At 44.7% G+C, this 27,301-nt stretch overlaps 1 protein-coding gene across 1 annotated transcript; it reads left to right on the top strand.

Moving 5' to 3' along the window:
- Positions 1 to 431: 431 nt before the first annotated feature.
- LOC139391839 (endonuclease/exonuclease/phosphatase family domain-containing protein 1-like) lies at positions 432 to 27,236 on the top strand. Its single transcript, XM_071139429.1, has 7 exons — positions 432 to 1,715; positions 13,744 to 13,795; positions 19,194 to 19,304; positions 23,726 to 23,860; positions 24,018 to 24,150; positions 24,319 to 24,513; positions 24,741 to 27,236. The coding sequence occupies exons 1-7, from the start codon at positions 865 to 867 to the stop codon at positions 24,926 to 24,928; spliced, it is 1,665 nt and encodes a 554-aa protein (XP_070995530.1). The 5' UTR covers positions 432 to 864; the 3' UTR covers positions 24,929 to 27,236.
- The last annotated feature ends 65 nt before the right edge of the window (positions 27,237 to 27,301 follow it).

The following is a 27,301-nucleotide window of genomic DNA, read 5'->3' as shown; positions in this document are numbered from 1 at the left end:
CAAACAGAGACCAACAGATTAGGAGATTTAATCGAAAATCTAATTTTAGGGTTTTGATGTGGAGTTTTTTATAACCTGTTGATTAAGTAATATTCCTTATAACACATACAATGGATTATACCTATCCACAGTTGATTAATCCTTTTGTAAAAAAAAAAGTGAAAAGTATGCAAGTGAAAGTAGGCTAGTTTAAACTATTAGGCTACGTTTTACATGTGATAGCCTGAATAGAGATATAACATTTTGACAGCTCTTCTCTCTTTAGACTGTAACCATTTTGATTTAAGCATGTGTTTTAATAATGTACTCTGCATCAGATCTGAAGTCATCTTCAGAGTAGAACACGTGGACAGAAAAAACGGAGTCCTCGGTCAGGTTAGAGCCACGCCCCCCTGGTGTGACGATGAGACCAGCTGGTGTTTAATCCGAACACGATTCTGCAGCATCAATTTGCCGCTGGACAGTTCCTCTAGGCAAACTGACCGGTGTGGACTGTTAATATACCTGAATACTCAGCAAGGAAATAACACCAGTAAGCTTCATGACAAAAATGGAGTGAGAGACAGCTGAAGAATTGGACCTGCGAGGAGAACCGCTGTTTTGTGCATATGTTATATATATTTTAATCGCGAAAAAGCAAGTACACGATAATATACTACGGCTCATATGTTTGTCAATGAGTAAAAACAGTCTTGAATGCAGGCCATGTATCTAAGCAATAGTCGATCAATCACACTGTAGGCTACTTTTCCACGTTGCGCGCCTGCTGCTGTGGTGCGGCAGCTTTCGCCGCTCTGCCCGGTCTATCCACGGTCTCTAGGCTTTGAAGCCACGGTGAATTGCACTGCCAACTGAGCCGCAGCCATGGGTGGGAATTTGGGGTGCCACCGCTCGATCCCCAAAGACCCGACGGATTTCAGCAACAGCAAGCGCAAGTTTAGCGCAGCGTGCAACTTCAGCCACATCCTCGTGAACCAGGAGAGGTTGAATATCAACACGGCCACCGAGGAGGAGCTGATGACTCTACCGGGAGTGAACCGTATGGTAGCGCAGAATATCGTGCAGTATCGGGACTGCATTGCGGGGTTTAAAAAGGTAGAAGATTTGGCTCTCGTGAGTGGAATTGGTGCCGGAAAACTGGAGATCATCAGACTGGAAATATGCGTTTCGAGCAGGACGAGTTCGTCCCAACACTCGCCGTCGTCGCTGCGTAAAGACTTCGAGCCCCACCTGTCATGCACAGGTATGAACATTAATACCGCCACACCGGCGCAGCTCATGAGCATCCGTGGCATCACGGGTAAAATAGCGAATAACGTAGTAGAATACAGGTTAGAAAACGGTCCGTTTAAAAGCATCGAAGACTTGGTGAGGGTCAATCACATAAACTCGTCTCTATTGGACAAAATCCGCTTTCAAGTGTATGTGGAGCGTTCCAGAACACCTTCCACCAATACCAACGGGGGGTTGACATACACCACCAAATCTCATCCGAGCCCCACATCGTTCAGTCTCCTGAGTGAGGACCTGGATCTCCCAGCCGGGGGGCCGACTCGGATCATGTCGGTGCGGCCCGACGTGGAGCCTCCTTCAGGGATGCGGGAGGGGAAGGCGGTGGTCAGGGTGGCTACCTGGAACCTCCAGAACTGCTCCTGTGAAAAAGCCAACAACCCTGGCATCAAAGAGGTCGTGTGTATGACACTGCTTGAAAATGAGTAAGTATTGATCTGAAACCTACAAACTGTCCTTTTAATAGACATATGTTGTCCTGACATAATGACATGTACATTGTACAGCGTAATCTACAATGTATAAAATATTTAGGAACAACTACCTAATATTGAGTTGTGCACCCCCTTTTGCCCTCAGAACAGCCTAACTTTGTTGGGACATGGACAATACACAGCCTGCTCTCATAGACTAGATATAACATGGTAAATGTAAATCCGAGTCACTCAAATTAGTATATTATGTTTTGTATGGTTACTTTAATAAGGGTGGTTGATCACGGTGGATGGGTGGGCATATACAGTTGAAGTAGGAAGTTTACACACACTTATGTTGGGAGTCATTAACTCGTTTTTCAACCACTCCACAAATTTCTTGTTAATTAACAAACTATAGTTTTGGCAAGTCGGTTAGGACATCCTCTTTATGCATGGCACAAGTAATTTTTCCAATTGTTTACAGACAGATTATTTCACTTATAATTCACTGTATCACAATTCCAGTGGGTCAGAAGTTTACATACACTAAGTTGACTGTGCCTTCAAACAGCTTGGAAAGCTTGGAAAATTCCAGAAAATTATGTCTTGGCTTTAGAAGCAGGTAGGTGTATTCGGAAGTAAGCCGTCTTGCATGAGACTCATTGGGAAGAGGAGACTAGAGCAGACCCATAAGTTTTGACTGAACGAATGCACATATGTGTGCCCCAGGACCATCCATTTACTTTGTACTGGTATAATTTATGCTATGAAATTCTGCGATTTCATTGGGGCAGTTCCCCCTCATAGCAAATAGCTGGAATAACACACCAAGCAATGTTTGCATGGCCTATGCACCTATGGGAGCGGAGCTGTTGACACTGGCAGTCCTTGAGGGGCAGAGTAGTATAAAAAAATTAAAAAAATTAAACAGGAATATATACATATTTACTGCACTTTTATGAGCATTTTAAAACATAATCCATGAATGATATAATATACACTGGTGTACAAAACAATTAGAACACCTGCTCTTTCCATGACAGACTGAGCAGGTGAAAGCTATGATACTTAAATGCACTTCAATCAGTGTAGATGAAGGGGAGGAGACTGGTTAAAATATATATTTTTAAGCCTAGACAATTAATTGATTGTCTATGTATACCATTCAGAGGGTGAATGTGCAACTCAGTATTAGGAAGATGTTCATACTGTTTTGTACACTTTCTATATAACATTTTTGTCAATCACAAGTGGGGGGCAGTCCCTAACGCCCTAATGGGTGGGCTGCCCCTGAATCTGCTACCGTCAGAACGGGTGTACCTGTCATGGTCATTTCGGTGCTCAGAGTCAAATCTTACATGCAGTCCCAAATCCAATCTGTCACGAGAGAGTACTGTCGTCATGCACATGATCCCCTCGTGTCTTTCGCTTAATATAAAGAACACTAAATACTGCCCCCACCCTAGTCTATAAAAAGTACACTCACGCACACGTATTTATTTTACTAAACTTCTGGGGACACACAATTGATTCCCATTGAAAATCCTATTTTCCCGAACCTCTAACCCTAATTCTAACCATAAACCTAATCCCTAAGCCTAAAAATCGCTTTTTTCCTTTTGGGGACCCCACTTGTTCAAATGTTTGTTTTTGTTTACTCTTGTGAGTTCTTCTGGTCCCCACAAGTATAGTTAAACATGCCCACATACACACCTACTAATGCAGAACTGAAAGTCCTACATGCACTACAATCAGAGAAAACAAAGCCCTTTCATAATGATTTTGACCACCGTTAGCACAGTACTTTGACCCCAGATACTTCCCTCCTTCCTCGTCTTCCTCTGTACAGGTTTGGAAGCGAAAGCTATTTTCAAAGCTATGATACTTCCCCTGGCTGTCCCTCCCTTTTCCTGCGTTCTGTGAGCCTGTAGGTGGGGGTCCTGGCTGGGGACATCGACGTGTAGAGAGGAGAGGGAACAACAGGAGAGAGATGGAGAGAATGGGAGCAAGGGAGGGCGAGAAGGTGGATGGGAATAGAGCGAGGGAAGAAATAAGGGGAAAGGGAGGTGTAGTGAGGGAAGTTGGAGAGGGTGTTGTCTGTTTGCTTAGCGCTGAGCTGTGGAGCGAAAGATCACAGGCAGCAGGGCTGATACTTGAGTTTACAGTGCAGGCTGAGCTGGATTGTCTTGGCCTGCCTCCAGCTAGCACAGGGAGCAAGTCACTGGAGTTCAATGAACTCCTCCGCTCTGTGCTGCACCACACGGAACCAAAGGTTAGACAGACAATCGTAAACCAGTGCCGACCAGCCTGACGCAGCCTTGGAGGAGAGGAACACCCCTCGAGTTGTGTAATGAGTCAGCTGAGCGGTTGGTCTTCCTTCTACCAGTCCCTGGCTGAGACACAGACGGAGACTAAGGGAAAAGGGAAGTGGCCCCATCAGGCTAACTAGCTAGCAGGGACATGACAGGGATAGGGAGGTTACTATAGGCTAGCAGGGACATGACAGGGAGGTTACTATAGGCTAGCAGGGACATGATAGGGATGTTACTATAGGCTAGCAGGGACATGACAGGGATAGGGAGGTTACTATAGGCTAGCAGGGACATGACAGGGAGGTTACTATAGGCTAGCAGGGACATGATAGGGATGTTACTATAGGCTAGCAGGGACATGACAGGGATAGGGAGGTTACTATAGGCTAGCAGGGACATGACAGGGAGGTTACTATAGGCTAGCAGGGACATGATAGGGAGGTTACTATAGGCTAGCAGGGACATGATAGGGATGTTACTATAGGCTAGCAGGGACATGACAGGGATAGGGAGATTACTCTAGGCTAGCAGGGACATGACAAGGATAGGGAGATTACCATTAGCTAGCAGGGACATAACAGGGATAGGGAGGTTACCATCGGCTAGCAGGGACATGACTGGGATAGGGAGGTTACCATAGGCTAGCAGGGACATGACTGGGATAGGGAGATTACTCTAGGCTAGCAGGGACATGACAAGGATAGGGAGATTACCATTAGCTAGCAGGGACATAACAGGGATAGGGAGGTTACCATCGGCTAGTAGGGACATGACTGGGATAGGGAGGTTACCATAGGCTAGCAGGGACATGACTGGGATAGGGAGGTTACCATAGGCTAGCAGGGACATGACAGGGATAGGGAGGTTACTATAGGCTAGCAGGGACATGACAGGGAGGTTACTATAGGGTAGCAGGGACATAACAGGGATAGGGAGGTTACCATCGGCTAGCAGGGACATGACAGGGAGGTTACTATAGGCTAGCAGGGACATGATGGGGAGGTTACTATAGGTTAGCAGGGACATGACAGGGATAGGGAGTTTACTATAGGCTAGTAGGGACATGACAGGGAGGTTACTATAGGCTAGCAGCGAATTGATAAGGAGATTACTATAGGCTAGCAGGGACATGACAGGGAGGTTACTCTAGGCTAGCAGGGACATAACAGGGATATGGAGGTTACTATAGGCTAGCAGGGACATGACAGAGATTGGGAGTTTACTATAGGCTAGCAGGGACATGACATGGATAGGTAGGTTACTATAGGCTAGCAGGGACATGACGGGGATCGTAAGGTTACCACAGAAATGCTGTAATGTCAGTTTTGCAAGATCGGTGCCATGCATTGCGATATTGATTTGTGCAATTTTTTCACTTTGGCTGTCACGAGAGGCAACTTCTTTTTTCTGAGCTAGTGGTTGAGGATCTTGTCAGTGTTATGCAATAACTACTGTGGATATTAGATTTGGACATAAATTAGTAAAAACTGAGAAACCACATAGGTTAACCTTGGATGTGCAGCTCTTGGGAAAATAAACCCGCATGCTGCCCTAAACATACTCTCTTTCTAGGTCAACCTCTACAGGGTTAGTGAAAAAGAACTTCCAAGGTTTCAATGTGTCTGAACTGATTTGATGTACTGAGGAATCCACTCTTGTTTTTACATTGAGGGCAAATGAACAATTGCTTTCACTGCAGTCTGAACTTCTATACAATCATCCCTAAAAAAAACTCCCCCCACCCCAAGGCATGTCTGACACACTGACGACTGGGGTGTGGATTAGATACCTATTGGAATGTGTTCTGATTTTCATCATTAGTGAGGTTTGTCATTAGAACCCTGACAGTGTTTCTGATATAAATCGATTCAACCGGACCAACCCAATAACAGAAACAATGTGTTCTGTGTTCATCTGAATGGACATGATCTGATAACGGAAAATCGGATCAGCGTATCTAGTTAGCTATTCAAAGGTCAGTCGATCAGTCTTGTAATGTAATCATCCAATGATTCCCATCACCACACAATCTCTGGACAAGATCTTCCCGTCTTCTAAACAGATTACTGGTATTACAGATCAACTGTGTTCTCTCGCTTCTAATATTGAAGCATTATGTTCTATCCGTTTTTAAGACCTGAATGCCAAAACATTTAGGATGGAGGTGTTCAAAGTTGACCCATTTTGCATACCCTACCATGAGACATCCATGCCTTCATCACTGCAAAAGATAAATGTTTGATATCATTTAAAAGATTACAAACAGTGTTGTCAAACTATATTTGATACTTTCTTAAAAAAACACAGCACCCTGTATTCAAGAGTCGATGGTGGGCACAGCACAAACACCGCCGATGTAAAATAGGGTCCAGGCTACAACGTGTGTGAAAATTGTAACAAAATCAGAGTTTAACATAAATGATCTAAAAACGCGTAAAGGCAGGTGTTGGTGCTGCCTGCCTGCCACTCACCATGGTAATCCCTGTCCTAGTACATGATGGGAAGGTCACATCTACATCTCACCTGCAACAGCAGGTCTGTCCCCCGACTCACAGAACAGACTGCCTTTTAAAACAGACAGCATGACTATGTGCTGGACTCTACTGCAATGGTACACACCCTCTGTGCACCCCAATGAAATCGGGAGCTATCTGAGAGGCACCGTTTCTCTCAGCCCTGTCAGCGTGTTTTGTGTGTGTGTGTGTGACACAGGATGATGCTGAGGTCATGAGCGGTGGTGTTGGGGAGGTCGCCGCTGACGGTGTGTGTGTGTGTGTGTGTGTGTGTGTGTGTGTGTGATCTTAACACTCAGCGCAAGCTCCAGAGGGAGAAGGTGCTGGTGGAAGATTCCATCAGCGCAGCAGTTTGTGGCAACAGACTGCGTGAGAAGCATTGCTCAGAAAACACTGCTCCTCTCAGTGCCAGGACAGGAGCCATCATTCCCAGTCCCTTCTGTTGCTGTAACAGTTTACACTGGTACACTCTGTCTTGAAACCAGTATTGCACCGGTTCTCAATTGACCTGAAAACCAAGCTACACTGATACACCATCTCTCAAACCAGTCTGCACTTATACACCACTATATAGTACAGTAGACTGAGACAGGATTATTCCAAGGTGACCTTCATGCTGCAGCTCGTTTATTTTAGTTACAAAACGATATCAGTGTTATCAGATTTACTCTTATCTGACAAATACAGACTTTTCCTTCATTGTGTATTCAGTGTGTGTGTGTGCGTACGTCTACAGTAGATTTCCTACCCAAGTAAATCATTCTAAGTTTCTGCGTGACAGTGGGTCTTTTCTCCATTGTAATGACATTGAGGGATTACAGTTTCTCTCTGAGCCGTATATAGTGTGACTGCTCTCCCTCTTCTCTGATGCAGTGTGGATCTTTAAGACCTTTGCTGCAAGCCCCCTCCAACTTTTTTCATTCTGTGTGCGCACACTCGCTCTCACTTGTTTGTACATTGCAGTAGAGCCCTTTACTCATTCTTTTTAATGTTTTTTTTGGTGCTTGCCTTAATCGTTGACAGGGTGAATTTGTTCATCTGCCTATCCTGTCGAGCTGTGAGGAGAATTGAGTGAGCATTGGAGGAGTTTGAACACAATAACATCCTGTTATTTTTTTACATTTTGTTACGTTAGTCTTATTCTAAAATTCATTGAAGAGGCACATGTTTTATTTAATCTACACACAATACCCCATAATGGCATGGTGAATTTTTGGGGGGAGATTTTTAGCAAATGTATAAAAAAAATTGAAAAACACCTTATTTACACAAGTATTCAGACCCTTTGTTAAGAGACTCAAAATTGAGCTCAGGTCCTTCTTCTTTCCATTGATCATCCTTGATGTTTCTACAACTTGATTGGAGTCCACCTGTGGTAAATTCAATTGATTGGACATGATTTGGAAAAGCACACACTTATCTATATGAGGTCCCACAGACAGCGCATATCAGAGCAAAAACCAAGCCATGAGGTCCAAGGAATTGTCCGTAGAGCTCCGAGACAGGATTGTGTCGAGGTACAGATCTGGGGAAGGGTACCAAAAACAATTCTGCCGCATTGAATGTCCCCAAGAACACAGCGGCTTCCATAATTCTTAAATGGAAGAAGTTTGGAATCACCAAGACTCCTAGAGATTCCTAGAGCACCATTCCTACGGTGAAGCATGGTGGTGGCAGCATCATGCTGTGGGGATGTTTTTCAGCTGCAGGGACTGGTAGACTAGTCAGGATCGCGGGAAAGATGAATGGCGCGAAGTACAGAGATCCTTGATGAAAACCTGCTCCAGAGCGCTCAGGACCTCAGACTGGGGTGAAGGTTCACCTTCCAACAGGACAATGACCCTAAGCACATAGCCAAGACAATGCAGGAATGGCTTCGGAACAGGTCTCAAAATGTCCTTGAGTGGCCCAGCCAGAGCCCAGACTTGAACCCGATTGAACATCGCTGAAGAGACTTGAAAAGAGCTCTACTGCGACGCTCCCCATACAACCTGACAAAGCTTGAGAGGTTCTGTAGAAAAGAATAGGGGGAAACTCCACAAATACAGGTTTGACAAGCTTGTAGCATCATACTCAAGGCTGTAATTGCAGCTAAAGGTACTTCAACAAACTACTGAGTAAATGGTGTGATTAAAATCTATTTAGCCTCAAATAAATAATGAAAGGAACAAGGAACTTAAACGTTGGCTTTTTTACATGGCACATATTGCACTTTTACTTCTCCAACACTTTGCTTTTTGCATTATTTAAACCAAATTGAACATGTTTCATTATTTATTTGAGACTAAATTGATTTTATTGATGTATTATATTAAGTTAAAATAAGTGTTCATACAGTATTGTTGTAATTGTCATTATTACAAATACATTTAAAAAATAGGCCGATTAATCGGCATCTGCTTTTTTTGGTCCTCCAAAGTCGGTATCGGCATTGAAAAATCATAATCGGTCAACCTCTAGTTTTTACTTTGTCATTATGGGGTATTGTGTGTATATTGCTGAGAATTATACAGTATCTATTTTTAAATCAATTTTAGAATAAAGCTGTAACAATGTGAAAAAGTCAAGGGGTCTGAAGCTGGTTGAGAGAATGCAAAGTGTGCAAAGCTGTCATCAAGGCAAAGGGTGGCTACTTTGAAGAATCTCAAAAGTAAAATATATTTTGATTTGGTTAACCCTTACTACATGACTCCATAGATGTGTCTTATTTCATAGTTTTGATGTCTTCCTACAATGTAGAAGTAGTCAAAATAAAGAAACCCTTCAATGAGTAGGTGTGTCCAAACTTCTGACTGTGTGTGTGTGTGTGTGTGTGTGTGTGTGTGTGTGTGTGTGTAAATTCCACTCTCCTGTAAGGTCGTGGTCACACTAGCATCAGGCCCCATGTGTGCACTGCAGCCAGGTCACCCGTGGTCAGTGCAAGGAGGCAGTGGAGTCCCAGAGGCTTTCTATTGTAGCCTCACATTGTGTGATCACACCTAGAGAAGAGGAAGGGCTGTTGTCACCCTCCTAGAGAGCTCTGGCTCCAGACCTGTTTGTGTTCACTATCTCTGATTGCGTAGTTCCTGTTTGGAGACCAGAGATGTCGAGATCTCGCTCACAATCTATTATGAAAGAATTAGGGTTTTAGGGTAGGGTGGAAGCTCTAGTGTGGTGGGTAAGCAAAAGCATCAAACCATTTGAAGACCACAACCAAAGCAGCTAAAAAAAGTTCCTTAAGTGCTGGTTATGGAGTGTTCCTTTGCAAATGGGTCCATAGTACATTATGTAATAATTTGTCTCCATATACTATCAGTCGATTATATTGCTGCGAAATAGTCTCCTATCTCTGGGTGGACTCTCTGCTGTTCTTATCAGTTTAGTCTCGTCGGTCATCCCTGCCTTCTCTCGTTTATGCTCTTTGTCATTCCCTCCCTCTTTTTATGGACTGGGTGCTCCTGTGAACCACCACCACCTCAGTCCCTAGCAGAGAAGACCGAGAGGCTAACGTTGACACGATTTTCTTCTACTTATATTAGCAGATGCGGCGTTGCATAATGGGTCAAAATCAGAACAGATGCAACGGCAGTGTTGTGTAATGTTCAATAATAACTGCTGGAAAACAGCCAACCTACTGTGCTTGAGACATGTTTGGCAGTAGAGAGTGGCAGGGCATGAATCCTGCTAGTCCACATCTCCAGTCACATCCACAGTGACTGAGCTGAATGCTAGAATTAGAAAATCAGTCTAGGCTTAGCTGTCCTGTCTGTCTCCTGATATAAACTCAGCAATAAAAGAAACGTCCTCTCACTGTCAGCTATGTTTATTTTCAGCAAACTTAACGTGTAAATATTTGTATGAACATAAGATTCAACAACTGAGACAAACTGAACAAGTTCCACAGACATGTGACTAACAAAAATGGAAGAATGTGTCCCTGAACAGGGGGTGGGGGAGTGGGGGATCAAAATCAAAGGTCTGTCAGTATCCGGTGTGGCCACCAGCTGCATTATGTACTGCAGTGCATCTCCTCCTCATGGACTGCACCAGATTTGCCAGTTCTTGCTGTGAGATGTTACCCCACTCTTCCACCAAGGCACCTGCAAGTTCGCGGACATTTCTGGGGGGAAAGGCCCTTGCTCTCACCCACCGATCCAACAGGTCCCAGACGTGCTCAATGGGATTGAGATCCGGGCTCTTCGCTGGCAATGGCAGAACACTGACATTCCTGTCTTGCAGGAAATCATTCACGGAACGAGCAGTATGGCTGGTGGCATTGTCATGCTGGAGGGTCATGTCAGGATGAGCCTGCAGGAAGGCTACCACATGAGGGAGGAGGATGTCTTCCCTGTAACGCACAGCTTTGAGATTTCCTGCAATGACATGTTCAGTCCGATGATGCTGTGACACATCGCCCCAGACCATGATGGACCCTCCACTTCCAAATCGATCCCGCTCCAGAGTACAGGCCTCGGTGTAACGCTCATTCTTCCAACGATAAACGCGAATCCGACCATCACCCCTTGTGAGACAACCTCGACTCGTCAGTGAAGAGCACTTTTTGCCAGTCCTGTCTGGTCCAGTGACGGTGGGTTTGTGCCCATAGATGACGATGTTGCCGGTGATGTCTCGTGAGGACCTGCCTTTACAACAGGCCTTCAAGCCTTCGGTCCAGCCTCTCCGCAATAGGCTGAGAGTCTGAGCACTGATGAAGGACTTGTGCCTTCCTTGTGTAACTCAGGCAGTTGTTTCCATCCTATACCTGTCCTGCAGGTGTGATGTTCGGATGTACCTGTGCAGGTGTTGTTACACGTGGTCTGCCACTGCGAGGACGATCAGCTGTCCGTCCTGTCTCCCTGTAGCGCTGTCTTAGGCGTCTCACAGTACGGACATTGCAATTTTATTACCTTTTATTATGACCACATCTGCAGTCCTCATGCCTCCTTGCAACATGCCTAAGGCACATTCACGCAGATGAGCATGAACCCTGGGCATCTTTCTTTTTGTATTTTTCAGTCTGTAGAAAGGCCTCTAGTGTCCTACGTTTTCATAACTGTGACCTTAATTGCCTACCGTCTGTAATCTGTTAGTGTCTTAACGACCATTCCACAGGTGCATGTTCATTAATTGTTTATGGTTCATTGAACAAGCATGGGAACAGGGTTTAAACTTTTTCAATGGAGATCTGTGAAGTTATTTGGATTTTTACGAATGATCTTTCCTGAGAAAGGGACGTTTTTCTTTTTTTGCTGAGTTGATATTAATGTACTGGACCCCTGGTTCCAGAACTAACTGAAGTGAAGGTTGAGGAGTGAAGATAACAGATTCCACAGCATTCTGGATCTGCGGGGTGAGGGGCCTAACGTGAGAAACGTTTCCCCAGGCTGTTGCGTGGTGGTAGAGAGCGGGAGTCCACTGCCCTGTGTGTGGTGCTGTCTTAGGGAGTGAGTGAGGGCCCAGTGCAGCAGCTAGGTGGAGTGAGCACCTATGAGACCTGGCACCAGGTGAAGTAGAGACCACAACTTTGACCTTCATATTGATTGATTGCCCTGATGCAGAAAATGCTAATTGAGGATGGGGCTTCTTGCAGAAGGATAATGTGATCAGCGTACTAAGGGGAGAGGGAGGAGGTATGAACTTGAATAATACACCATTGAGAAGCCTGACTGCATCTGTGGTTGGCCCCTCACCATCTTGTAGGACCACAAATTATGAAATCATGTCGTGACAAACATCCCCTCAGGCAATTTCATTCCCAACACCTTGTCAACATTTGCTGCATCACATGACGTAAGTCTGTCACAACTACGCAGAACCAACTCATTTAGGGCCGTTATTATTACTGCCACCTACATTTGCCACATATCGTGATTGTGTCTTACATCATTACTGTTATCCCAACAGATTGTCTTCATTCATGGAGTACATGTGGGCCACAGCAACCCACCATGTAACTGGCCCAGTTTCACAAATACTTTATGAAAGAATGCAATCTGTTGAAAGGCTTTTTTTTAATGATCGGCGTGGAGCTAAGCTTGTGGTGGCCTCTGCAGTAGTAGCAGCGTTTCACAAATAGAAACCCCCCCTGCCTATGCAGCCTCATTTCGCTGCCTCTTTTTAGGATTACTAGGTGTGTGTGTGTGTGATTATTTAGCACATAGCGAGAGGCTCTTCACAATAGGCATAAAATACACTAGACTACATGTTTTATCCTGGAGAAAATGGAGTTTCATTTTTCACTGCCGTAGATGTAATTATCTAATTAAAGTTAATCAGCCTTGATCAATACTGTGGACAGGGGGCCATAAAACACTACCTGGTCGGCATTGGAGCCTGAAGATGTGCGCTGTGAAATATTTCCATAATGGACATAATGTAACAGTGGTGTGTGTTATCCCATCTGTGAAATAGGCCTGTGAAATACCTCTTCTGTTATAATAGTAGTCCATAGTCTAAGCCCTCCTTTGGAGATAAAAAATAATTCTAAATCCCATTATCAAATGAGGTTTCTCTGGGGCGTATTTGTTTTAAACAAGTCTGAATGAGTCGGTGAACGACTGAGGAATGTTCAGTTTACTCATTTAGTTAATAGACAGCAGTGAAGGAGACGTGAACACAGTGTGCACAGCAGGATGGAGAGAGAGAATAGTGCTTTGTCCTTTTTTGTTATGTTGGCTAGTGGGCTAGAAAAACCATTAGAAAGTAAATAGATGAATGTTTACGAGAGCATGGAACCTACTTTACTATCTCTGCACCAACTGGCCCAACGCTCTTAACCACTAGGCTACCTGCCACCCATAGTTCAGTCTCCTCTCCCCCCTCTGCTATTCTTTGCATAATAAATTATTTTCATGCATCCGAAATGGCACCCTATTCCCTAGTGCACTGCTTTAGATTAGAGCCGCTGTGTATAGTGCACTATGTAAGGAATAGTGTGCCATTTCAGACATATCCATTGAACTTAATCACATGGTGCTTCAGGGGAAAAGACTGAGTCATGTTATGTGTTGTAGAGACAGGAACATCCTGGATATGGACTGTGTTTACTCATAACCTTTGTGGTTGTTGTGTAAATAATGCATTGGCCTCTATTACCAGAAGTGTGTGTGTGTGTGTACTATCCTATCATATCGCTAATAATGTCAGCTTGGATAACAGAGATTAAATCACCACTGTTTTATTGATGCATCCATGTGTCTTACACCATCTTTCTGTCTCATTTTCTCTCTCCAGCATCAAATTACTGGCCGTCCAAGACCTGGTAGATCGGGAGGCCCTTGACAAGGTACAGTGTAGCAGTCCCTTACTTCACCTACTAGATAAAATACCTTTTCTTATTGATTTGGGGAGTAAAGCTGTGTGTACCTATTAGTCCACCAGTACAGATCATCTTTATGTTTGTGATAATTATGAGATGCTCTTGACAATAAAAACATGTAGCGATCTTCCCTCGATTGCTGTCTCTCTCACCCACTTAACCTTCTGTTCTTTCTCAATTAAGCATAATTCTCTTTCTCCCTCTCTCTTCTCTCCTCTCTCTCTCTCTCTCTCTCACTCACACAGCTGTTACTAAAAGTCTGCTCCAGCACTGATATAAACACCAATATCATCTAGACACTGGCCAACATTTTACTTGTACACACAACAGATCAGATCTAGTCTGAAGATCATTTATCTATACGTCTATCCAGTTAACTGAGTGCATATTCACCAAACATCACCGTCCTATTGCTTCATTATCGTACATCAGGCAGCCCCTAGATATGACCTTCTCTGATTCTGTCCACAGCTACATTCTCCTGACCTCATTACCAAAGTAGAGCACAGATGTGCATAGAGAACCCCTAATGCGTTGATGACATTACATCCAGTAATGGAGAAGCAGGTATTTTAGCGGTATACAGCAGCATACCAGGGCAGTGTCCCCCATCTCTATCTCCTCGCACTCGTAAAGAAGACACCCTCTCCCTTTCTCCACACCTACCGTAGCAACTACTGACTTATTTATAGTGGTGAAAGCACAGGAGAGTGGCTTCACAGTTCACACTCTAAATGTTTGCCTTGAAATAGAACATAGTTTACACCGAGGGGGAGAGAGACCGTATGTGATGTGCTCCTGGAGAGAGAACTAGGTCGGCAGAGCTGCTGTCTCTCAGAGAGAGTTACAGAGAGAAAGGTCCTCTCTAAAGAGAGGGATTGATAGTTTCTCTCTAAAGAGAGGAGGGAAGAGAGCTGAAAGGAAAATACAGGCGGAAGGAAGGGGGTTGCTCTATGAAGAGAAATGATCCATTGATTCCTCTTTCCGCTCGTCTTCCACATATAAAATGTTCTCTCTCTCCCTCTATCTCTGCAGTTCAGGCAGTCAGTGAGTCATGAAGTCTGAACGGTTCTGATTTCACACCAAACCCAAAGGCTACGCAGGCTGCCAGAGACTCTATCGGTCACTGCTCTAACATCACATCTGTCCCCCTTGTCTTATTCCCCAAACTAATTCATCAACTCCCTGCAGGGATTCTTTAACTCTCCAATGGAATTCCACAAATTGAATGTTAGATAAAATTACAAAACTGAAATTACTTTATTTTTTCACCTTTATTTAACCAGGTAGGCCAGTTGAGAACAAGTTCTCATTTACAACTGCGACCTGGCCAAGAGAGCAAAGCAGTGCGACCAAAAAAAACAACAGAGTTACACATAGGAAAAGTCTATATACAGTGTGTGCAAATGTAGTAAGATTAGGGAGGGAAGGCAATAAATAGGCCATAATGGTTTCATAGCTTCCAGTTGAGAGTTCCTCCCCTATAATCAGACAAAACAAGATTTAACTGTAGATACATACAGTGCATTCAGAAAGTATTCATACCTGACTTTTTCCACATTTTGTTGCGTTACAGCCTCATTCTTAAATTGATTTTCTTTTTAAACATCTAACATCTATTAAACATCTAACATGTAATACCCCGTAATGAGAAAGTGAAAACATGTTTTTAGAATTTCTTGCAAATGTATTACAAATAAAAAACGGATAGCTTATTTACATAAGTATTCAGACCCTTTTGCTATTGAGCTCCGGTGCATCCGGTTTCCATTGATCAGGCTTGATGTTTCTACAACTTGATTGGAGTCCACCTGTGAGAAATTCAAATGATTGTTAATGATTTAGAAAGGCTCACACCTGTCTATATAAGGTCTCACCGTTGACAGTGCATGTGAGAGCAAAAACCAAGTCATGAAGTCGAAGGAATTGTCCGTAGAGCTCTGAGACAGGATTGTGTCAAGGCACAGATCTGGGGAAGGGCACCAACCTTGGTCAGGGAGCTGACCAAGAACCCAATGGTCACTCTGACAGAGCTCCAGAGTTCCTCCATGGAGATGGTTGACCTTCTGGAAGGTTCTTCCATCTCTGCAGCTTTCCACCAGTCAGGCCTTTATGGTAAAGTGGCCAGAAGGAAACCACTCCTCAGTAAAAGGCACATGACAGCCCACTTGGAGTTTGCCAAAAGGCACCTAAAGGACTCATGAACCATGAGAAAGAAGATTCACTGGTCAGATGATTGAACTATTTGGCCTGAATGCCAAGTGTCACATCTGGAGGAAACCTGGCACCATCCCTACGGTGAAGCATGGTGGTGGTATCATGCTGTGGGATGTTTTTCAGTAGCAGGGACTGGGAGGCTAGTCAGGATCGAGGGAAAGATGTACAGAGAGATGCTTGATAACCTGCTCCAGAGCTCGCAGGACCTCAGACTGGGGCAACAATTCACTTTTCAACAGGACAATGACCTTAAGCACACAGCCAAGACAATGCAGGAGTGGCTTCGGGACAAGTCTCTGAATGTCTTTGAGTGGCCCAGCCAGAGCCCGGACTTGAACCCAATCAAACATCTCTGGAGAGACCTGAAAATAGCTGTGCAGCGACGCTCCCCATCCAACCTGACAGAGCTTGAGAGGATCTGCAGAGAAGAATGGGAGAAACTCCCCAAATAAAGGTGTGCCACGCTTGTAGCGTCAAACCCGAGAAGACTCCAGGCTGTAATCGCTGATTTGAGCAGCTGCCTCCAGGGGTGATGGCACTACTACTGGACAAACCCCCAACACAAATACATTATTTGATTGGCTTTCTCTGTCATTTGTTTACCTTTAATCTTTGCAAATATGGTCAACACATCTTATGAGGTGTCCATCTGTGATGCAGCATGACACAGCACACGCTATGACACTATGACTAAAGCAGCAGTTTGAGTTGGCGTATTTACTGACGGTTGACATTTTTCACTGTTTAGTCACTCTAAGCATGTAGCAGTCTTGGTCACTGTTTTCTTGTTCTGTTTTGTTGTTAAGGAACCTTCTGTGGTTTATGGTGAATTACTGAGCAATGATTCCTTTTCCCCTAAAGATTACTCTTGGTGTTCTTCTAGTTGTTTACCAGGCTTTGCTAGTGTAAGCTTCAGAACAACTTGACTGTGTTTCATTAGGGCTGAGGCTGACTGGCAGTAGGGTCTTTCACATACACATTTCTTAGCCCAGTGCTAGCATTAAACCTAGGTTAAATCTGACCAAGGTGACTTGCCCTTGTTTCACACAAGCACTTGTTAACCCTGGGCTAACCAAACAACAATCAGTAGTAGAGCAACATGGTGGAGGTAACCATCATCTAGTCAGTTACATCACAACACACACCCACACTATTTACAATTTTCACCCTTACGAACACCCCCCACAATACTGCTGTCTATCTTCCCGTTTCACACTCCCACACATTTCCTTTTTTCTTTCCCTCAGACTAGTACTGTATTTTTCTATTGTGTAACAGTAGTGAAACGTGGTAGTCGTGTGGATTTGCTATGCTTCCTTATTTCCATGACAACAAGTAACTATCTGGAATAAAGCACTCACTGCTGCTAAAACATCCAATGTCTCCATGGTGACCAGGTACATACAGTGTTTTATGGCCCCCTGTCCGCAGTATTGATCAAGGCTGATTAACTTTAATTCGGTCTGCCCCCCTTTTGAAGGCCCTTTGATCAACCAGGGGGATGGCTCAGTCAGTCTCAACTTACTGTTGCGAGTTACAATAGGTGCAATTTTGAAATTTGATTGGGCATTAAGTTTTTCTCTTATGTCAGTCACTGATAGTCAGTTAGTCCATGTCAACTAAATATTTTTTGATTGGTAAATTAGTCTATCTAAACTTGTAGTATTCATGGATGAATAACTGCCAAGGGGGGCCACCATAGATTTGTTTGTTGTTGTCAGTGACTAAGATGTCATTAAAAACTGCAAACATTTCTCTCCGCCCTACGGCAAAATGTGTAGAATTGCAGGAAACTTGCTTTAAAACCAGGTGTTGAAGCACGTTGGCGATAGTTTTCTATGGTGGGGTATGGTGGCGCAACTGCCACCCGTAGTTCCGATTTTCTTTTGTGGCCCCCACCCCATCAGAGTTTCCCATCATTGTGCTAGATTAGTGGTTCCGAAACTTTTTATAGTCCTGTACCCCTTCAAACATTCAACCTCCAGCTACGTACCCCCTCTAGCACCAGGGTCAGCGCACTCTCAAATGTTGTTTTTTGCCATCATTGTAAGCCTGCCACACACACACTATACAATACATTTATTAAACATAAGAAGGAGTGAACCCTCATCCAAATGTATAGCCACTTTGGAAAATATAAATGTACTGTTTGAAAATGTGAAGGGTAAAAAATGATGTGAATCCCATTTATATTTTGCATTGCCCCGACAGTATTGCGTACCCCAGTTTGGGAATAGCTGTGCTAGATGATTACATTCGCAGGTCTCGGGAGCTGTGCCAAGGCCTCCTCTATACACACGTCTTGGTTCATCCCTGGTTGAATTATGGCTGTGTGTTTATTGTTCCTGGGTAGAGCTGCCTTCCATCCATCCTCATATCTCCCTCCACTTCTGTCGGATCCAGGCATCATGGCGATAGTAAATCCTGCTTGTTTTCTTCCGGCTGCCATTTTGAAACTTTTGTTATTAGCATAATTTATGGTGGGCTACTTGTCGCTGTGTCAGACTGAGTTGGTTCTTGACATTAATGAGGCTGACGGGAGAGGACGATGGGGTATTTATTGATGGTAGTCACACTGCGTTACAGACCCTCTGCTTTTCTGGTTCCCCGTAGGGAAGCTCTCCCTCCAGGACTTATAGTAGACCTGGTAGCAGCTCAGCCAGGAAGAGAAGGACTTTCTCCCATTCCATCGTTGACAAACTTCAGTGACGTTTCAACACTAATGGTGTCTGGTGCACCCTGAAATACATTTGGTCACTTCCTTTTTCTGAGTCTATTTCCTGTAGAATACGGTACTACTTGAGGTAATTTCAAATGGTATAATTTTGGTTTAAAGGTATCATTTGAGGAGACATTTCAGTTATATCTTTCACTTCATACTAAAACAGTGCTCATTTATTTGTATGTATTTTAAATATCTTCTGTGGCTATTTTAAGAACAGATCGTAGAGGATAAATAAACATTGAGACAAATTGTGTTGACTGTAGTTGTGATGTACTGCTCTGTGTAGTCCTACACACCCTACATCTATTGCAATGCCCACTTCATTCAAATGAAATGATGAGAATGTAGAATGACTAGTACACTATTTCAATGGTCGACTGTCCGGTGTTGTGTAAAAATACGTACCCCTCTATTGTGTTGCAGTTCTGTGTGGAACTGAACCAGGGTTCGTTGGACAGCGTGCGGAAGTGGAGAGGACCACGGGGAGTCTGGAAGAGCACCGTCTCTGAGAAACCCACAGGACTGTTCAACAAGGTAGGGGTACTGATTACATCACTGCACAAAAAAACGTTTTCTTTCCCATTCTGTCGGTCTTTCTTGCTTCTCTTTTTCCAACTCTCTCCCGCTCTGTTCCCCCCCTCCAACCCCTCTTTCACATCCCATCTGAAACAGACCACCCATCTCAATAGTTCACACAGCCAAGATGTAAACACAGCCATTATCAGTAAAACATGTAATAACCCTATAAACTCTTGAACAACCTTTCTACACTCATTAAACAGAACCAACTAAGGGGTTGTTATCAGTAACCAGACGTAGCAAAATAGTTCACATGATCTAAGGCCTGCTGTAGGGATCAAAGGTATGTATGATTTAAAAGGGGGTTGATTTATGGGACCCTTTTTAGAGGTCCTTTCAGTTCCCAGAATGTCTGTCTTAAACCACTAAGAATCTCTCTGAGAGGACACACACACACTCTGTCTTCCCGACCACCAGAAGGCGTAAATAGCAGTGTTTATCCTCAGAGGAAGTTAGTCCTGATATAAAATCTAATTAATTTAAATAGCCCTTTGTACATAAGCTGATATCTCAAAGTGCTGTACAGAAACCCAGCCTAAAACCCCAAACAGCAAGCAATGCAGGTGTTGAAGCACGTTGGCTAGGAAAAACTCCCTAGAAAGGCCAAAACCTAGGAAGAAACCTAGAGAGGAACCAGGCTATGAGGGGTGGCCAGTCCTCTTCTGGCTGTGCCGGGTGGAGATTATAACAGAACATGGCCAAGATGTTCAAATGTTCATAAATGACCAGCATGGTCAAATAATAGGTCTGGGACAGGTAGCACGTCCGGTGAACAGGTCAGGATTCCATAGCCGCAGGCAGAAGAGTTGAAACTGGAGCAGCAGCACGGCCAGGTGGACTGGGGACAGCAAGGAGTCATCATGCCAGGTAGTCCTGAGGCATGGTCCTAGGGCTCAGGTCCTCCGGGAGAGAGAGAGAGAGAATTAGAGAGAGCATACTTCAAGTCACACAGGACACCGGATAAGACAGGAGAAGTACTCCAGATATAACAAACTGACCCTAGCCCCCCGACACAAAGTACTGCAGCATAAATACTGGAGGCTGAGACAGGAGGGGTCAGGAGACACTGTGGCCCCATCCAACGATACCCCTGGACAGGGCCAAACAGGAAGGATATAACCCCACCCACTTTGCCAAAGCACAGCCCCCACACCACTAGAGGGATATCTTCAACCACCAACTTACCATCCTGAGACATGGCCGAGTATAGCCCACAAAGATCTCCGCCACGGGACAACCCAAGGGGGGGCGCCAACCCAGACAGGAAGATCACATCAGTGACTCAACCCACTCAAGTGACGCACCCCTCCTAGGGACGGCATGAAAGAGCACCAGTAAGCCAGTGACTCAGCCCCTGTAATAGGGTTAGAGGCAGAGAATCCCAGTGGAAAGAGGGGAACCGGCCAGGCAGAGAGAGAAAGGGCAGTTCGTTGCTCCAGAGCCTTTCCGTTCATCTTCACACTCCTGGGCCAGACTACAGTCAATCATATGACCCACTGAAGAGTTGAGTCTTCAGAAAAGACTTAAAGGTTGAGCCCGAGTTTGCGTCTCTCACATGGGTAGGCAAACCATTCCATAAAAATAGAGCTCTATAGGAGAAAGCCCTGCCTCCAGCTGTTTGCTTAGAAATTCTAGGGACAATTAGGAGGCCTGCGTCTTGTGACCGTAGCGTATGTGTAGGTATGTACGGCAGGACCAAATTAGAGCGGTAGGTAGGAGCAAGCCCATGTAATGATTTGTAGGTTAGCAGTAAAACCTTGAAATCAGCCCTTGCCTTAACAGGAAGCCAGTGTAGGGAGGCTAGCACTGGAGTAATATGATCCCAGCCGTATTTAGCACTAACTGAAGTTTATTTAGTGCTTTATCCGGGTAGCCGGAAAGTAGAGCATTGCAGTAGTCTAACCTAGAAGTAACAAAAGCATGGATTAATTTTTCTGCATCATTTTTGGACAGAAAGTTTCTGATTTTTGCAATGTTACGTAGATAAAAGCTGTCCTTGAAACAGTCTTGATATGTTCGTCAAAAGAGATCAGGGTCCAGAGTAACGCCGAGGTCCTTCACAGTTTTATTTGAGACGACTGTACAACCATCAAGATTAATTGTCAGATTCAACAGAAGATCTCTTTGTTTCTTGGGACCTAGAACAAGCATCTCTGTTTTGTCTGAGTTTAAAAGTAGAACGTTTGTAGCCATCCACTACCTTATGTCTGAAACACAGGCTTCTAGCGAGGGCAATTTTGGGGCTTCACCATGTTTCATTGAAATGTACAGCTGTGTGTCATCCGCATAGCAGTGAAAGTTAACATTTATGTTTTCGAATGACATCCCCAAGAGGTAAAATATAACATAGTAGGGCCAAGCACAGGAAGCAGCTCTTTCTGTAGTTTAGTTGGAATAGGGTCCAGTATGCAGCTTGAAGGTTTAGAGGCCATGATTATTTTCATCATTGTGTCAAGAGATATAGTACTTGAGTGTCTATCTTGATCCTAGGTCCTGCCAGAGTTGTGCAGACTCAGGACAACTGAGCTTAGGTGGAATACACAGATTTAAAGAGGAGTCTGTAATTTGCTTTCTAATAATCATGATCTTTTCTCAAAGAAGTTCATGAATTTATTACTGCTGAAGTGAAAGCCATCCTCACTTGGGGAATGCTGCTTTTTAGTTAGCTTTGCGACAGTATCAAAAAGGAATTTCGGATTGTTCTTATTTTCCTCAATTAAGTTGGAAAAATAGGATGATCGAGCAGCAGTAAGGGCTCTTCGATACTGCACGGTACTGTCTTTCCAAGCTAGTCGGGCACCATTTCCGTTCCAATTTTCTGGAAGCTTGCTTCAGAGCTCGGATATTTTATGAATACCAGGGAGCTAATTTCTTATGAGAAATGTTTTTAGGGGTGCAACTGCATCTAGGGTATTGCGCAAGGTTAAATTGAGTTCCTCTGTTTTTTGTCCTCTGACGTCCTTGGGTAGACAGAGGGAGTCTGGAAGGACATCACAAATCCTCCCCTCAGACCTCTAGTACTGTCCTCTAGTACTGTCAGCCTCCCAGCCTGGTCCTCCCCTCTGTTCTCTTGTACTGTCAGCCTCCCAGCCCTGTCCTCTAGTACTATCAGCCTCCCAGCCCTGTCCTCTAGTACTGTCAGCCTCCCAGCCCTGTCCTCTAGTACTGTCAGCCTCCCAGCCCTGTCCTCTTGTACTGTCAGCCTCCCAGCCCTGTCCTCCTCTCTGTCCTCTTGTACTGTCAGCCTCCCAGCTCTGTCCTCTTGTACTGTCAGCCTCCCAGCCCCGTCCTCTTGTACTGCCAGCCTCCCAGCCCTGTCCTCTAGTACTGTCAGCCTCCCAGCCCTGTCCTCCCCTCTGTCCTCTTGTACTGTCAGCCTCCCAGCCCTGTCCTCTTGTACTGTTAGCCTGTGTGATATAGATATATTATAGAGGCTAGAGGCTGAGCTCTGTCCTCTTGTACTGTCAGCCTGTGTGATATAGATATAGTATAGAGGCTGAGCTCTGTCCTCTTGTACTGTCAGCCTGTGTGATATAGTATAGAGGCTGAGCTCTGTCCTCTTGTACTGTCAGCCTGTGTGATATAGTATAGAGGCTGAGTTCTGTCATCTTGTACTGTCAGCCTGTGTGATATACAGTGTCTTGCGAAAGTATTCGGCCCCCTTGAACTTTGCGACCTTTTGCCACATTTCAGGCTTCAAACATAAAGATATAAAACTGTATTTTTTTGTGAAGAATCAACAACAAGTGGGACACAATCATGAAGTGGAATGACATTTATTGGATATTTCAAACTTTTTTAACAAATCAAAAACTGAAAAATTGGGCGTGCAAAATTATTCAGCCCCCTTAAGTTAATACTTTGTAGCGCCACCTTTTGCTGCGATTACAGCTGTAAGTCGCTTGGGGTAATGTCAGGGTAATTACAGCTGTAATCGCAGCAAAAGGTGGCGCTACAAAGTATTAACTTAAGGGGGCTGAATAATTTTGCACGCCCAATTTTTCAGTTTTTGATTTGTTAAAAAAGTTTGAAATATCCAATAAATGTCGTTCCACTTCATGATTGTGTCCCACTTGTTGTTGATTCTTCACAAAAAAATACAGTTTTATATCTTTGTTTGAAGCCTGAAATGTGGCAAAAGGTCGCAAAGTTCAAGGGGGCCGAATACTTTCGCAAGGCACTGTAGATATAGTTTAGTTGCTAGAGGCTGAGCTCTGGCTTTGGGAAGTGCACTGAAGACTGAGTTGACTCCAATACTGGTTCAAGGGCATCCTGGAAGTTGAACTAGTGTTCTTTATTCCTCTCTGTTTGACTCCCTGAGGGAAGGGAGGACGTTATTTGTCTGACTGTGTCTCCTGTTGTCCTCTCTCCTCCAGGGAGTCAGTTATTCTGGGTTCCTGTGGGACAGCTCTTCTGGGATTGACCTGAAAGATGCTTCAGTCCTGGAGAGTCCTGTCGTCAACGGTAACGGGATGCACCCCCACCCCCGGCCATATCTCGCCCACTTTTATGTAAGTCAACAAGGAGTGTGTGTTTGGTTGGAACTCCCTAAACTGATATTACGAATAGAACGCATGAGTCATTTTATTGCCCCTATCAAAACCATTATAACCATATAATGTCCTGCCAGAGAGACTAACATCATTTTAATGGTTAATATGTGACTAGGTTGGATCGTTGGCGATGACAATGGTCAATGTCCACATGAGTGCTGGGGCTTGGGAGTCCAAATGTAGGAACCACACCTCTGAGGAAGTCAAGGCCCACAGACTGACCTCCAGGATCCAGGACACACTGAAAGGTCAGTAGCTGAAGGTCACCCTATTCTGTCTTTACTAACCTTACATCCTCTTCCTTTATTCTTACCATCTTTCTCTTCAGTGGTTTAATGTTTTAGTTGAATTGACCTAGTTACAAAGCTAATGTAGCTACATTGCTAATGTCCATCTGTGGTTCATCTGTGTGACAGCTCAGAAGGGCCTGGTGGTGTTGGGAGACTTTGGCCTGCCCCCCCAGAGCAGTGAGCTGGACCAGCTGAGGAAGGAGAGGCTGAGCCCACTGGTGCCCCCCAACATGTTCACCAACATCAGCACCCGCTCCCCCAAGGGCTCCCTCTGTCTGGACAACATCTGGGTCAGCAAGTCACTGAAGAAGATCTACGCAGGTACGTCTGTTTGTAACTGTGTCGGTGTAACTAGAAATGGTATGAACGCTACATATTCTAACTGCATTAACATACCAATCTAACCATTGGCACATGAATGCTAGACTTGAATTTGTCTGTTAGTGTTATGAGCTTGGCTATGGAGTGATTTTAGTGCCACCAGGAATTGAATCTGAATGTGTTACCCTCTGACCTGTCTATCTCCATGTGTGTGCTGCCCCCTGCAGGACACTGCCTGGTGGTGCGAGAGGGCCTGACCAACCCCTGGATACCTGACAACTGGTCGTGGGGCGGGGTGGTGTCCGACCATTGTCCTGTCATGGCCGAGTTCTACGTGGACGTGGCACAGAAGGAGCTGAGAAACAGAGTTTCCGTGGTAGAGAGAGGAGAAAGTATGTCGAAACACGAGCGGTGACTGCGGCTCGCTGTCGCCACAGAGATACAGAAGGAAGATTGTGGCACGGTGGATGTGATATCAGACTGACTTGACTTTGCCCTGGATTGGATCCTGCTTTGGCCTGGGTTTTGCAGTGGATCGAAGGGTGGATTTACCTGACGAATGTGAATTGAAGCACCGAGATTGCCTTTTTAGTTTCCTTTATCAATGTACAGTCGAGACTTATCATGACATGGTTTTGCAGTAAATAATTTAAAACTGATAGTGTGTTAGACATCAGTGTGCCAAAACATTTTTTAAATGTATATGAAATAAAAGGAAATGGACATTCCCTGTGCTCATCTTTGATATGAGATCCAACCACTAGAGCCCTAGCATGTTCATGTCTGTTAGTGTTATGAGCTTGGCTATGGAGTGATTTTAATGCCACCAGGAATTGAATCTGAATGTGTTACCCTAATACTATACAAGCAAACACAACTAATGTGAATTTCTCATGATTTTGTTGTACTTGTGCCTGTGACCTACAGTGTATTTGGAAGGTATTCTTACCCCCTTTTCCCACATTTTGTTATGTTACAGCCTTATTCTAAAATTGCTGAGGAAAAAAATAAATTTAATCAATCTACACACACTACCCCATAATGACAAAGTGAAAACAGGCTTTTAGAATTGTTGCACATTTATTTTAAAAAATTATATTATTTCCATAACTATTCAGACCCTATGAGACTCAATTGAGCTCAGGTGCATCCTGTTTCAATTGATCATCCTAGAGATGTTTCTATAACTTGAATGGAGTCCACCTGTGGACATCTCAATTGGATGTCCACAGGTCCCACAGATGACAGTGCATGTCAGAGCGAAAACCAAGCGGAGAGATCAAAGGAATAGTCCGTAGAGCTCCAGGACAGGATTGTGTCGAGGCAGAGATCTGGGGAAGGGTACCAAAACATTTCTGCAGCATTGAAGGTCCCCAAGAACACAGTGGCCTCCATCATTCTTAAATGGAAGAAGTTTGGATTCACTAAGACTCTTCCTTGAACTGGCCGATCGGCCAAACTGAGCAATCGGGGGAGAAGGGCTTTGGTCATGGAGGTGACCAATAACCCGATGCTTACTTTGACAGAGCTCCAGAGTGCCTCCGTGGAGATGGGAGAACCTTCAAGGAGGAGAGCCATCTTTGCGGCACTCCACCAATCAGGCCTTTATGGTAGACGGAAGCTACTACTCTGTAAAAGGCACATGACAGCCCACTTGGAGTTTGCCAAAAGGCAGCTAAAAGACTCCGACCATGAGAAACAAGAATATTTGGTCTGATGAAACCAAGATTGAACTCTTTGACCTGAATGCTAAGCGTCACATCTGGAGGACACCTGGCACCATCCCTACAGTTGTATGCTGTGGGGAGGTTTTTCAGCAGCAGGAACTGGGAGATTAGTCAGGATCTAGGGAAAGATGAACGGAGCAAAGTACAGAGAGATCCTTGATGGAAAACCTGCTCAGGACCTCAGACTGGGGTGAAGGTTCACCTTCCAACAGGACAACGACCCTAAGCACACAGCCAGACCATGCAGGAGTGGCTTCGGGACAAGTCTCTGAATGTCTTTGAGTGGCCCAGCCAGAGCCCGGACTTGAACCCAATCGAACATCTCTGGAGAGACCTGAAAATAGCTGTGCAGCGACGCTCCCCATCCAACCTGACAGAGCTTGAGAAGATCTGCAGAGAAGAATGGGAGAAACTCCCCAAATAAAGGTGTGCCAAGCTTGTAGAGTCAAACCCGAGAAGACTCGAGGTTGTAATCGCTGCCAAAGGTGCTTCAACAAAGTACTGAGTAATTTGTTATATATTTGCCAAAAAAAACAGTTTTTGCTTTGTCATTATGGGGTATTGTGTGTAGATTGATGAAGGGACAGAATAATCCATTTTAGGATAAGGCTATAATGTAACTAAATGTGGAATAGGTCATGGGATCTGAATACTTTCTGAATGCACTGTACATAACCTAGCTGTAGCCTATAGCTTGCACACTGATGCACAGTAATACTGGTACATTTGACTCTGAGGGAAATGGGAGGCTGGAGTTCAGCTGTTGAAGCCATTAAAAGCTGCTCTATTGTGGTTAAGGGCGCTATACTGCAGCGCCAGCTGTGCCATCAGAGTCCCTGGGTTCGCGCCCAGGCTCTGTCGAAACCGGCCGCGACCGGGAGGTCCGTGGGGCGACGCACAATTGGCCTAGCGTCGTCCGGGTTAGGGAGGGATTGGTCGGTAGGGATCTCCTTGTCTCACCGGGCACCAGCGACTCCTGTGGCGGGCCGGGCTAGCCAAGGTTGCCAGGTGTACGGCTCACGACACATTGGTGCGGCTGGCTTCCGGGTTGGATGCGCGCT

Source organism: Oncorhynchus clarkii, chromosome 32 (assembly GCF_045791955.1).
Source record: "Oncorhynchus clarkii lewisi isolate Uvic-CL-2024 chromosome 32, UVic_Ocla_1.0, whole genome shotgun sequence".
Classification (NCBI taxonomy): domain Eukaryota; kingdom Metazoa; phylum Chordata; class Actinopteri; order Salmoniformes; family Salmonidae; genus Oncorhynchus; species Oncorhynchus clarkii.
This window is presented reverse-complemented; position numbering and strand designations above follow the sequence as displayed.

Coding starts and splice junctions, on each gene's coding strand:
- LOC139391839 (XM_071139429.1), top strand. CDS start 865: ATGGGTGGGAATTTGGGGTGCCACCGCTCGATCCCCAAAGACCCGACG. Junction 19,305..23,725: donor CCACAGGACTGTTCAACAAG/GTAGGGGTACTG, acceptor TCTCTCCTCCAG/GGAGTCAGTTATTCTGGGTT. Junction 23,861..24,017: donor CATATCTCGCCCACTTTTAT/GTAAGTCAACAA, acceptor ATATGTGACTAG/GTTGGATCGTTGGCGATGAC.